Source organism: Mytilus edulis, chromosome 6 (assembly GCF_963676685.1).
Source record: "Mytilus edulis chromosome 6, xbMytEdul2.2, whole genome shotgun sequence".
Lineage (NCBI taxonomy): Eukaryota > Metazoa > Mollusca > Bivalvia > Mytilida > Mytilidae > Mytilus > Mytilus edulis.
In genome coordinates this window covers 46,251,953-46,265,916 of record NC_092349.1, presented here as the reverse complement: position 1 = coordinate 46,265,916, position 13,964 = coordinate 46,251,953, and the positions used below count along the sequence as shown (strand labels likewise).

The 13,964-nt window shown below is 33.6% G+C and overlaps 1 protein-coding gene across 3 annotated transcripts in view; it reads left to right on the top strand.

Annotated features, from left to right (window-relative positions):
• Nucleotides 1-6,640: 6,640 nt before the first annotated feature.
• The window catches only part of LOC139527763 (uncharacterized), a 49,542-nt gene continuing 42,218 nt past the window's right edge, over nt 6,641-13,964 (top strand). For all 3 annotated transcript variants that reach the window (XM_071323422.1, XM_071323423.1, XM_071323421.1), the window contains exons 1-4: nt 6,641-6,789; nt 8,547-8,647; nt 9,065-9,250; nt 11,914-11,976. In XM_071323422.1, coding sequence (XP_071179523.1) covers nt 8,554-8,647; nt 9,065-9,250; nt 11,914-11,976 — 343 coding nt within the window. In that variant the 5' untranslated portion in view covers nt 6,641-6,789; nt 8,547-8,553. The remainder of the gene's footprint in view (nt 6,790-8,546; nt 8,648-9,064; nt 9,251-11,913; nt 11,977-13,964) is intronic.

Below are 13,964 nucleotides of genomic sequence, written 5' to 3'. Positions count from 1 at the left end.
TTAAAGATGTGTGAATAAAACAGACATAATAAATAAAGTAGTCAAAATATGGGTACAGCAGTCATCACTGTGTTACAATCTCCCGGTTTTTAATGGAGTTCGTGTTGTTTCTTATTTATTATTTGTAACTGTTAATGTAAATGTCTTTTGGTTTTATGAGTCTTAGTTTACTTCTTGGTTTTGATTGTCATTTCTTAAAACAAACCAATTTACAAAAAAGCACACTAGAATCTATCAAATTAAAAACACATTCGCTTCGCGTGTCTGACGTCAGAAAATTTATACGATACGGTGTATATATCTCCCAATTGATACGATATTCCCGTGCTTGCATTTTCTATCATGATTTTCTTGATAGAGGATTGTTGCTCACAAGGAAGCTATTATATCAAGAGTTCCAAATGGTGAAGTTGAAATCATCTCTTCGAAAATTTTACGGACGCCATCACGAGTTGGTTGACCGTTATGGAATAATTGTTTCACAAATGATATTGGATATGTTCCTTACGTCGTAACTACAATCCCCTTCACTTTCATAAATATGACCTACCAAATTAGACTTTTTACCGGATTTGTTATCTCATAGGCAACACGACGGGTGCCACATGTGGAGCAGGATCTGCCTACCCTTCCGGAGCACCTGAGATCACCCCTAGTTTTTGGTGGGGTTCGTGTTGTTTATTCTTTAGTTTTCTATGTTGTGTTATGTGTGCTGTTGTTTGTCTGTTTGTCCATTTCTTTTTTAGCCATGGTGTTGTCAGTATATTGTCGATTTATGAGTTTGACTGTCCCTCTGGTATCTTTCGTCCCTCTTTTATTCGTTAAATTCTCTGTAAAGTCATACGAAAACGCACCCAAAGACATTCGGTAGTTGCTAAAATAGAGACCAAACGACAAAAAACAGCACACACAACACAATACTCATTTACACGAACCCTACCAAAAACTGGTGGTTAAATCAGGTGCTCCGGAAGGGCAAGCTGATTCAGCTCCATATGATAGGATATACTTTATTCAAAATTAAGGACCAACATGAGACAATAACGCTACACATATTAAACAAATACAATAGAACAATACTGAGGGAAGGATAGCTTAATTGATAACATTTGATTACACTCTCAAAAACAAATATAAATACATTTAATTATGTCTTGTATATATTGATAAAGTTTAAAGGAAATTTGATAACATTTACATACATCAAAACATACATACATATCTTTAGATGATCTAATAGAAGATTAAGATAGAATTTAGAGTTTTTAAGGCAAATGATCATATGAAAAGTTACTCACAAAATAAAAAAATGACACCCGTCGCATTACTCCTACAAAATACGCTAATAAGTTATATTAAGCGATTAGACATCACACAATAGAAAAAGGCAACAGTAGTATATCGATGCTATAAAGTCATAGATCAATTAAGAGAACACATCCGGCTGTAAAATAAAACTGGGGACAAGGATCAAATATAATAGAAAAACAAATGAACAACAGATGCACTGAACTGCAACAAAACAAAAGCCAAATTCATAGTAACAGACTATTTGAATACAATTACTATACTCCAGAATTGGTAAAGGACATTTTAAAAACAAAATATTGGGTTGAACCTACTTTTATGGCTAGACAAATCCCCGCTTATATGGCAATATTTAAAATTTTAAAAAGACGGCACTATGTGATAGGAATACATTTTAAACAAACGCAAGAAAAGCATTAATCAATATTACTAAATGAATAGAACTCAAATTGGGTGTCGCGTTTTCTTCACATAAAATCCACGAATATTATTTTATACCATAAAGGGGTAATGACCAGGTTAGTTTATTATGAGTTCATTTCAAGATTTTTTATTTCGGGGAGGGGGGTTTGGTTTCGTAGACGATACGGTAAATCTTGACTTTACACTGAAACATGTTGTTATACATATTCCCTTGACGCTCTTAGCAATCTAATAACTGAGGTTTTCCTTCCAGGGAACCGCATCAATTCAAAATGAAAAGGGTGAGTCGACTACTTTAGTTTTCGGTTTAAAATGTGTACCGAAGTGCAGCTGAAATGTGACCCACCCCTTCATATATTAATGCGTAAAATTTCAGCCCACTCATATATGGGGGTGGTTCTGAGCACGGAAACACCAGAATCAGGAGCGGATATAGGATGTAATGTAAGGGAGTGGGATGCGAAATCATTTTTTGCGTGCCGTCATTATCCGCTTGTTTTGCTGGATATGACTGGGATTGTCATGCGCACCTGGATTTTTGATCATTCAATGTTTTTCCTATGCGTACAGTTAACGATGTATTTAAAAAAATTTATGGGGGATTGGCAAAACTGCTAGAAGAACTAGACAGATTATTTAATTTTTACCAAATCAGGGTCAGGATATTTGTTGTAAAAAGTTAGTCACACTATATGTCACCAATTAAAGGTACTAGTATTTATAAACACATATTAATAATATGTTAATTTTTCCACTGTGTATATAATTGTATTTTATTGTTTGTGTATGTCTTCAACCCCTAGGGGTATAAATGTGCATTTCATATATAAATAAATTAGTTTGATAAGTGTAATGCATCCTTGGTATAACAATAACGTATCCTATGATTAGATCACAAAAGTTATAAGTGTCTGTCGGGAAGTCTATTCTTTTAGGTGTCATATTGAGTGATGGTATTTCGTCTATAAAACATTAAAAAGATTTAAGATCTTAATATCGCCTTACACCAAAACTATATATCTTCAAATGATAAACCAAAGTATATTTCGCGGGTATTTTCTAGTGAATAATATAAAAGTACATTACAAAAAAGTAACTCCAAGGAAAATTCAATATATAATCTTAATATTCATAGAATTATATTGATCGACAACCAAAAATTTACATTTATTTTCGTTAAACTTATTCTTATTATTATCATGATTTTACTGTCTTGAAAATCTGTGACGACATCATAATAATTTTGACCTGTACAATACTATATCCATGCAAAATAGAAATACACATGACTATACTGACAAATAAGACATGTGTGAAATGTACCGTTACAATCGTAGGATAAGACATAATGCAACATCAAACTGAACTTTCAAAAGAAACATCAGAACTAAATATATGAATGTTGGATGTATTCATACTGAGAAGCGTCGTATATCAAAGCGAATTCACTTTCTGTATATAGTCATATTCGGTACGAAGCATGCAGACAAAGTAGATGGTAAACATCAATATAAGACGTGGTTAAAATGTCGATAATTAGTTTTGACACAGATATATCGTTTAGATCAGCCAATTCGCTACGGCGGTCATTGAATTTACAGTCATATTTAATCTTTCCTCCTCATTTTGCTGTTGGAGCTGTTTCTGTGTAAATAGCACACACTTGTATAATTATGAAGTCCGTATAGTGTGAACATGCACAATTTCATAATGTATCAATTGAAATACGTAAACACCATACGACGAGGCAGAGTGTATGTTACTGCTAAGCAAAGGGAAACTCATAATTGGGAAGTTGAACTCATTCCGTTTTCATATATTTAAGTGTCAAAAGCGAGAAACAGATCAAGGTATGAAACAGTCTTTCTTGTACCACTAGTAATTTTTTATTTCAAGTTCACTGCGATCTATGAGGTGCAGATTGTTAATTGATCCTCATCCTAACCTAAGTCATCAACAAAGAAATTTTTTCTAACACTGAAATTGATCGAATGGGAAATATTAAAATTCAAACAAGGTTTTCATGACATTATTTAGACGAGAATGTCACCGGAATAAACAACACAAACATTGAAAAATTGAAATACTCAATGAACAACATTAACAACTAAGGCACGCGTCATGTCATGGAATATCGTATCAACTGGGAACCCAATTTTGTTGTGGAAAACACGTCCTTTTTACGTACCAAGTATGTTGCAAATAAACTCATCATAGATACCAGGAATAAAATTTAATATTTACGTTTCGTCTACAAAAGACTCATCAGTGACGCTCGAATCAAAAATGTTATAAAAGGCCAAATAAAGTACGAAGTTGAAGAGCATTGAGGACCAAAAATTCCTAAAAGTTTGGCCAAATACAGCTAAGGTAATCTATTCCTGAGGTAGAAAAGCCTTAGTTTTTAAAAGTTTACAGTTAATTTAAGCAACATAGTTGTATCATGACATATAATATAAATATAAGAATGTGACATAAGGCGCCGTCTTATAAGCCGTATTAACATTGATTGTTTATAACGATTGGTTCAAATATTGCAAATCATATGGTTTTCTTCTTGATTCCTTTTTAAACAATTTGCTATGCACATTTTTCCTCAATGGTTGTTTCAACCATAGTGACTAACTTATAAAATAAAATAGGACTCCAAAAAACTAAAATTAAAAACATTATGTAGTGGCCATATCATACAAAATTTGTATTCCAAATACATGTACAAGCAAGTCTTAGTTCAGATCAGTTCAACTTTCAGATTCAATAATTGATTTTGGGGTACATCAAATAGCAGACATAATAAAAGATTAGGTATGATTGCCAATGAGACAACTCTCAACAATAGACCAAATGACACAGAACTTAACAATTATAGGTCACTGTACGACCTGATACAATGAGTTTACCCCCATACGGCATATAGTCAGCTAGGAGAAAAAACTAAATGAAAAATGTAAAACTATTCAATCGAGAAAATTAACGGACATATTCATTTACAAAACAATGAACGAAAAACAAATATGTTACACAGCAACAAACGACAACCACTGATTTACACACTTATCTAGTTTATTGGCACCAAACACTCCCCTAAACTCGGACAGTGGTGTAACAGTACAACATAAGAACAAACTCAATCAGTTGAAAAAGGCTTAACTCATCAGAAGGATACAAAAATAAATACATCTAGCAAAAACATTAGTGGATGTGGAAAGGAATTTATACATGCATATTTAGGATATAAAATGTATGAAATCTGCTTTGTACTAGACTGACATGTTTTACCATATTTTAGCAAGCTACTTCAATAAGGAAACAATCTGCTGTAAAACATTTAACTCTTCTCTTAAACGCTAAGGGCCTCGAAGGGGTGCAGCAAATGCAAATTTTTGTATTAGAATCGAACTAGATTTAAATACAAATGCGACTGACATGCACCACAGGACATTGTTAGAAGATATTTATACACGGAGTTGTCCGACAAAAACCAGCTGATTTCTGTCTGTTTTGGGTTGCTCCAAAAATTTGTCACTAAAACGGAACTATATTTGTATTTATAACCATCGTACAATAGGGAGGTTCAGCTAGCTCTAATATCTGGTTTGACACATCGTTTTCCTTGGAAAATAGCTTGACCAAGTCTGAAATATGACATGTTTTCCAGTTGTTGAGTTGGTGGATACAGTCAGGCATTTAGGTTTTCAGTTTTTATGGACTTTGACTGATACATATTCCTTGTAGATCGATATTTTTATCTTAGTTATTCAAAAAATAATGTTCACACGTCTCACTGTGTGATCTCCGAATCTTTCAATTTGCCCACTTTCTCCATTTATTGTGAATCTAGCTTTGGTACATTATTTTTTTTCAAATTATGTGCTTTTCTGCGGAAGTCCAATGAGTCGAAAAGATTTATGTAAAATAAAAAGATGTTTTATTTTCGAATTTGTGTAGTTCCTTGGGTTATGATTAATTAGCTATACTATTGTTACTTTCGCTAAAAATGTTTAAACGGAATATTTATCTTCATGTCCGTGATGGTATGATTTACAGTTCAAATATTGATGATTTCGTATACGTACCTGCTATACATTTCTATCAATATGGTTTGTCAACCGTATGGAGACCGTGTTTATCTCATATGGTGTTAGCTGTCATGGTTTATTTCAATGCACAGAAAGTAGTGATGGTACTTTTCTTTGTAGACACAACAGTGTTGAGGGAAAACAATTCATAATACACATTGAAAGCTTACAAGTTGTTATTGTTAGCATTTGTTTTTGTATGGTCCAATGTACATAAGTTCCTAATATTGAACACTTGATCCCTGTTTATATTCCTCTAGTAAAAATATAGCATGATAGTTGGTAAGTCAATTTGTTACACAATGTGCTGTAGACCTGATACAATATTTATCATATTTATGGGGTCAGTAAATTCCATTTGGGGTGAGAGCGAAGCTAAAATATATCGTATTAGCTCATTAGCACATTACATCTAATCATATAGTATCGATAGAGAAGATGTTTGCGTTCCCTTCTATAATTCTACAGTTCCAATTTATATCATTTTCCCGACGCGATAAATCCAGTGTTAGTGCATTTATAGCCAATCAATTTATCATGTTCTCGTAGATATAACTATAAAAAGGAGGACTTATGTTGGGTTTTTTTTTACAAAAATTACGATCTGATCCTACTGAATTTTTAACATATTATGTTAGAAAAAAATGTACGCCAATACTTACTATACTCCAAAATTAGGATTTAAATACCGACCAACAATTGAACGAAATTGATATATATATTTCTGCATAATCTGTTTATGTACTGGAGTACAGGTAGTTTAAACTGTCTATATTTTTAATTAATACAAGTAGGAATGCATATCACACATATTTTACGGACGTGTGCACTTCAATGAAACGACAATTTTGTTATTTAATAATATAGAGGTGACTTGCAAGGTTTTTCGTTTTTCTTGTTGACAAAAGACGCCATTTTGATAAAAACAAAATCATTAAAAGTAATCCGGGTAAAACAGTTACCATCGAGTTCCCTACAGGTAAGTCTATAGAAAAAATGTCCATATATTTTTCAGTCACTTTTATCTCAAATTGTTAGGCATTAGATTGTTATGAAGCGTAAAAAAGCATTTGATATATTCTTTTTCATTGTTTTTTTTTAGTGTTGATATATTATAAACTCCATGTATTATGTCATTCATTACAATATACTATGCATGACATTAACAGTAGTGTTAGGGCTTCAGTGGTCGAGAGATTCAAGTAGTCAAACTACTGTACCACTAACCAGTCAACACTGATGTTGTGAGTTCGAATCCCTCAAAATTCAATCGACTTCAGGATTAATTAACTAGGTTTTTCAGTTTTCCTACCGTAGGTCGGTGGTTGTCTATTTATTTAATTTTCACCAAGATATACAATAAGTTTAGCAAGTTTTACATGCCTATAAGTTGTTTTGAATATTTTTTTCGAAAACAATTTATCACGAAATAACATAGAAATGAAGTTTAACTGGTACTTTTAAATGTAACGTTTCCCACAAACTGCTGATCCCTTCGTAAAACATGAGTTTTACAACAGCTTTAAGGGATTGGGATGGTGTTCGATTTATGGTACTTATTTGATTCTTTTCCGAAATTCGAGGGAATAAATAGCCCCTGAAACCCTTAGCCTCGTATAAACACTATGTTCGTCTTTGAGCGTTTCTGATGAAGGTTAATCCAAAATTCGCTGCTTCAGACGCATGCATGAAACCTATAAAGTGTTCGATATTATTTTTTTTTACAGCAATGGGTTGATACCGCAGCTGGTGGACTCTAAGCTCGTTGGTATCATCAGCTCGGTATACAGTACTTCCGTTCTAACATGATGTATAACTAACCTTTTCCGAAACTGTTCGTTGATAAATAAGAAATGATTGTGAAACTCGGCACAATTGACCTTAAATTTTTATGGCTATTATTTATGGTATTTTTGTCAGGGCTTTCTTCAACTTATTTTGATATTCCATTTATACATTATTGGCTTTCATATATTCGGCTTTTAGCTCTCCTGATTCCCCGACGAACGAAATGAATGAAGTGCTGTTTTAATTTTAAATTTTTGGACACTATATTTTTTCTACAAAGAAATTAAAAATTTCGACATACGTATGTTATCGTTTAACCGTACTTACTACCATTCAGACAGTTATAAATTCATGTAAGAAGGTTTTAAAAACCATGTAACAAGAGAAAAGCTCGTAAAATCCATACATTCGTATATTTGGGTGCAAAAACGTTTATTTTGCACATTATTTCACATCATATTGAAAGTGTATTCTACATTTAAATATGATGTGAATATAAATGTATTTGCAAATTGAACCTATATGGAACGGACAAACATACGATTTGAATTTTGGACGGACAGGGAAAATACCGACCAAAATACAACATCGCTATCGTAGTCGGGGCACACACATTGATCAGCTACAGTGACAGAAGGGTATAAATAGTTTTCGACAGTTATGTGACCAAATATCTACTCTTTAAATGTTTTCCTGGATATCAGGGGCATAACAAAGCGATAAATATTGATAAGATATGTATATTTAGAATTATAATATAAAGTTCTAGCAGGTGAATCTATTTCGTGTCACACCTAGTGAAACCAAAAACTCACTGTCAAATTTGTTGTGGTCTGCTTCTGTATATCTCAAACAACAATTGTGTTCATATCATACATGTATATACATATCTGTTTTCGTGTAACGTTAATCGATGATTATATATTATGAAATTGTATATTTATGTAGAATAACGATGTGGGTATGCGCCGTTTGTTATTGCCATAATCAAGAGAGAGATGTAGAATGTACAGAATGCCAGAACGATAGGGATTGCAAAAAGGTTGAAGGTAAATTCATGTTTCCTCGCAGATCTGTGGATAATTTTTGAAGTTATAACTCACTCAGCATTACTGTGTCCATTCGTTTTTTTATGTGTTTTGTTATTTGATTTTGCCATGTGATTATTGACTTTCCGAATTGATTTTCCTCTAAGTTCGGTATTTTGTGATTTTACTTTTTATAAAATTTTGATTTTTAATTCTTTCTGGTCACAGATATTATTTGTGTGAATGAAAACTATTACTTGTATAAAGATATGATGTTAATAATCACCAAAATACTACGAAAGATAAATCATTATAGAAAATGAATATAGATAGCAAATAATCCATAAGTACTTACAGAACTATATGACACAATTGGGTCTTAAATTGAACTTTAAAGGAAAATACTGTTCGTTTTTACTTTTACTTAATTTGTTTAAGGATGGAAAGTTGTTAAAGCTTTTGACGCTTTCTGCGACGGAGGACCTACAACACAGCTTTTATTAAAACATGGTGAAATTATACGTGTAGCCAAAAAGAATAACAGTGATTGGTGGTGTGGCTTCAGAAATAAAGAATGGGGATGGTTTCCGAAATTGCATGTCGTAAGAACAAGAAAATCTAAAGGTATGTTTTCCAAATGTCAGCTTTCTATTCTTCAGTTTTACTATACTCTAAGGATCCGTCGTATGATATTAACATATCTCAGTTAATAATAACTTACGCTCGTACATGAGCGTGTTCTTTGCAAAAAAATAAACTGCTCCATCTAAGTTATGAAGTAAAACCACCTAAATTGACACGACACATGTTAAGCTAACCTGACCCGAAGGGCCAAGTGAGTTATTCTCATCACTTGGCATCCGTTGTCCGTCGTCGTCGTCGGCGTTCACTTTTTACATTTTGAACTTCTTCTAGAGAACCACTGAATAAATTGGAACCAAACATGACCTGAATGTTCCTTATGAGGTTTTGACTAAGTTTTGTTACTTTGAAGTCGATCCATCATCCAAGATGGCCGCCAGCGGGGAACTTAATTTGACATAGGACCCTATGATAAATATATACAAATATATTCTATTAGAGAACCACTGAATGGAATTAAACCAAACATAGCATGAATGTTCCTTATGAGGTGTTGACCAAGTGTTGTTAATTTGAAGCCTATCCATCGTCCAAGATGGTCGCAAGCGGGGATTTAGTTAAGCATAGGACCCTATGGGAAATACAAAAAAAATGTCTTCTTTTAGAGAACCACTGAATGGAATGAAACCAAACATAGCATGAATGTTCCTTATGAGGTGCTGACCAAGTGTTGTTACTTTGAAGCCGATCCATCATCCAAAATGGCCGCCCGCTGGGGGACTTAGTTTAACATAGGACCTTATTGGAAATGCATACAAAAGTCTTCTTCTTGAGAACCACTTAATGGAATGTAACTAAACATAGCATGAATGTTTCTTATGAGACACTGACCATGTATTGTAACTTTGTAGCCAAACCAGCATCCAAGATGGCCACCAGCATGGGGCTACGTTTAACATATGACCATATTGGAAATGCATACAAAAGTCTTCTTCTAGAGAACAACTGAATGGAATCAAATCAAAAATAGCATACATGTTCCTTATGAGGTCCCATTCAAGTGTTGTAACTTTGTAGTCGATTAATCATCCAAGATGGCTGCCAGCGGGGACTAACTTTAACATGGACCCTATGAGAAATAATACAAATGTTTTCTTTTAGAGAACCACAGAATGGAATGCAATATTGAACCAAATTTGGCCTCGATCATTTTTTTAAGTATCAGTTATGATTTTTTTTTTGTGCTGTTTCAAAAACCCAAGAAGAGTTCGGTGAGCGACAAAGGCTCTTGAGAGCCTCTAGTTTACGATAACCATCATAGATTGGGATTCGATATGTCGGTCATTCAACTCATTATATACAAGTATAGTTGACTAAATCTGTAAATTTATCTATAAAGTCCTGGTGGTTTTTTTTTCTAGTGATTGTAAATTCCAATATACATTCATGTTAGGAGACGCCTGCTATATCGCGGTACCAGGTCTGTTTATAACCTTGATTTGTCTTACGATCGATTAACGAGATTTATAGATCAACTACAATTAAAGGCAAATGGTGACACAAGAGTGAGTGGTTTAACAATGCACGTAACATTTGGATCCTTACTAAGCACAAAAACAACTAAAATAAGGAAAATTGAAACAAACACATATCAATCAAAGGATACTCGCTGCAGTTACTGAATGTTTCTACAAAACAAAACTATTGAAAACTGAACCATGTTTTCCTAGAATACATTGTCATTCATCATCAATTCTGACACAATTAAGCTTGTATTTTTGAATAAGTATGTAAAAATTACTCTTACCATTATTGAAATAAAGCATTTCCAACATTATTACAGATTAATTATTATGATTATAAGCCGTCTGTAAAAGTCTTATAAAATCTTTGTTATTTTTTAATAATTTTTGAAAAATTACTTGTCATTGATAAAGCAATGAAAAATCAAGAGAGAACTTTTACCCGCCAAAATTTCAATGGCTTATATCTCGAAAACAAGCATAGTCACGGACCTATATATTGGTTTCTATATTAATCCCTTATCAATATATAAAAATGTTATGAAAAGATTGTTATTATAAAACTGAGTAGCGAACGTCCACCGTGTTTTTAACGAATGTTAATATTTATTAATCATTCGTATTCGGTACTGTCAAAATTCACGAAACAAATACAGGGTTGCAGAAAAAAATGAAGCCATATATCATCTATTACACAGATATTTCATATCTTAAATACAAAAGTACAAGCCTTGTGTCAATGATTTGTGACAGTTATGTATTACAGCGATGAAAAAGAAAGTCTATGGGTAGCAAACGTATATTCAAACTCATACCGGGATTTCAAATACAAAATGACAATGTCATGGTAAAAAATTTAAAAACGAAAAACAGACGACAAGACAGACAACAGTACACCAAACACAGCATAGAAAACTAAAAACCCAGTAGCACAAATTCACGAATTCCACTAAAAATCGGGGACGATCTCAATAAGTGCGGTTATAACATTCAATGGTATTTTACTTCTTACTTTATCGGGCCTTGTTTACATTTGAATTTGAATGTCACTGATGAGTCTCTTGTAGACGAAACGCGCGTTTAGCTAAAAAATCATTTATCCTGGAATCTATGATGACTAGTATAATTTAAACATATAAACAATAAAGATATAAAGTATTTTTATTGAAGACTTTTTTTCAGAGGTATCCATTAAAGCTAATGAGGCCCAAGCTGCAAAAAAAGGAGCCAATAGCTCGTCAACAGGTTAGCAATTGTACTAACATAACTTCCAACTCACCTCGACCAATTAAAAGGTCAAGTGAGCTTTTCTCATTACTTGTCGTCGTCTACGACGTATTAGACATTCTACTAGTACCTTTATTTGTCGACGTCACTGACCATACAACGTCGACAATAGACATGTACAATAGTTGCAACGTTATGTTCCCCCGATAATCTTATCATCAATAAATAATATCACTTTGAAATTGTCTCTCGCGTTGTGTTTTTCTTTGAAATACTGAGCAAATTATATCAAAACGGAAATTATATTTAGCGATTTAATTCAATTAAAGTCACTCATGAAATAAAAATTAATCCAACTTTGCGCTTAACGTGTAATTGTTAGTGTTTGTCTCTAACATCACTGATGTATCCAATTCTGTATGGTCTGACGGACTATTTTTTCACGGAATGTTCTTTATGTGATGTATTTACTACTAAATTGTTCATTATTACCGGTTGTCCCATAGAATTAACATAACGGCGTAAGATATCCAAATTTCCATCTTTTCCTTTTTCTGGAGTCGTAAACAGTTCTGTTAGTGGTGATGCTCGGTTCCTTCTGTACTGCATGATCAATATTGTAAGGTAGTTTGTTTTATAAAGTTTCCGTTGTTTTATTCATCTTTTCTGTGAATTGCCAACGTTCCTGTTCTTGAATAACGCGTTCGTATTGCTTCAACATATCTGGGGTGTTAATGAGTCTTGTCGTGACGTTTTCTGTATTTTTCTTCGTAACGGTTAGATTTAAAGGTAATTCATGAGTGTCTTGTTTCCATGGTAACCTAGCGACATCTTTATTTTCACGTGTAACCAACTGAATTAAACTGTCTGGATAGGCTTTAATATATGCATTATCTTCTTCGATCTCCTAACTATTGAATCCAATAGACTCCAAATTCTGAATTCTTTTAGATTGTATTCGACAGCAACGTGTGAATTGAAAACATTGAGCATGCTATTCTTTGATGTGTTGATCTCCTTACCGTATGTAGGTCCTGAAAGCAAATATCCGATCTTTGATTTCACGGCGGTCGGACCGTTTCCACGTACTATATGGTCTTCTTCAATGTCCCAGTAGTGATCTGCGCCTACTAGCAACGATATCTCGAATGAATCTTGCTGTGTCATTGTGTGCGCTTACTTTCAACCACGTGAATATTCATACTTCGTATCAATGTTACTCATTTGATTTTGTAGTAGGCATAGCGATGAAAGGTACTATCAGTACTTTGATTGACAATACGTGTCCTGCATCGGTTTTCAGGTAGACTGTTGACTTTCTTAAGTGTTTCGCGGTTTTCTCTTTACTTTCAAATGCCGATAACTGTGTAATTTCTGTTCCCTCTATCTGTATGTTAAGTTTATTCGCTACGTCCTGCTTTAAAAACGATATTTGCTTTCCTTCATCAAAGTGAAAATATTTGTGTCGATGTAGAGCTGATCTGACATTACTTGAGCTACGGCGGTTTTCAAAAGTAAATTTGATCTTGATTCGGCCGATTGAGAGTACAAAACGGTAGCTACATCTTGTTCCGTATCATGAATATCATTTACGAAGTGAACGTTTGTCGAATTCGAAGATTGCGTTTTTTTACGGGTTGCTGCTCTGGTAATCTTTTTCGCGGAAATTCGTATGTGTTGAGCTATTACCCCTGTTTCTATCGCTTAATTCATCTCCTGGCTTTATGTCGTTTGATTTGTGGGCATACCATAAACTTTTATGGTGTTTACTATTACAATATCTACATGTATTCTCAGATCTACATTCGTTACGTCTGTGGTTACCAAGGCAGTTAAAGCATAAATTATCTCGTTTTACTACGATCATGTGGAATTCCGTGTCGGTTATATTACTGTACTGGGTAGGTGCGTGTATTTCATGACAAAACACGTACACAAGGTTTTGTCTCAATATTCTTGAAAGATTTGGACTTTGTCGATTTCGATCCGGCAAAGAAAGACGATGT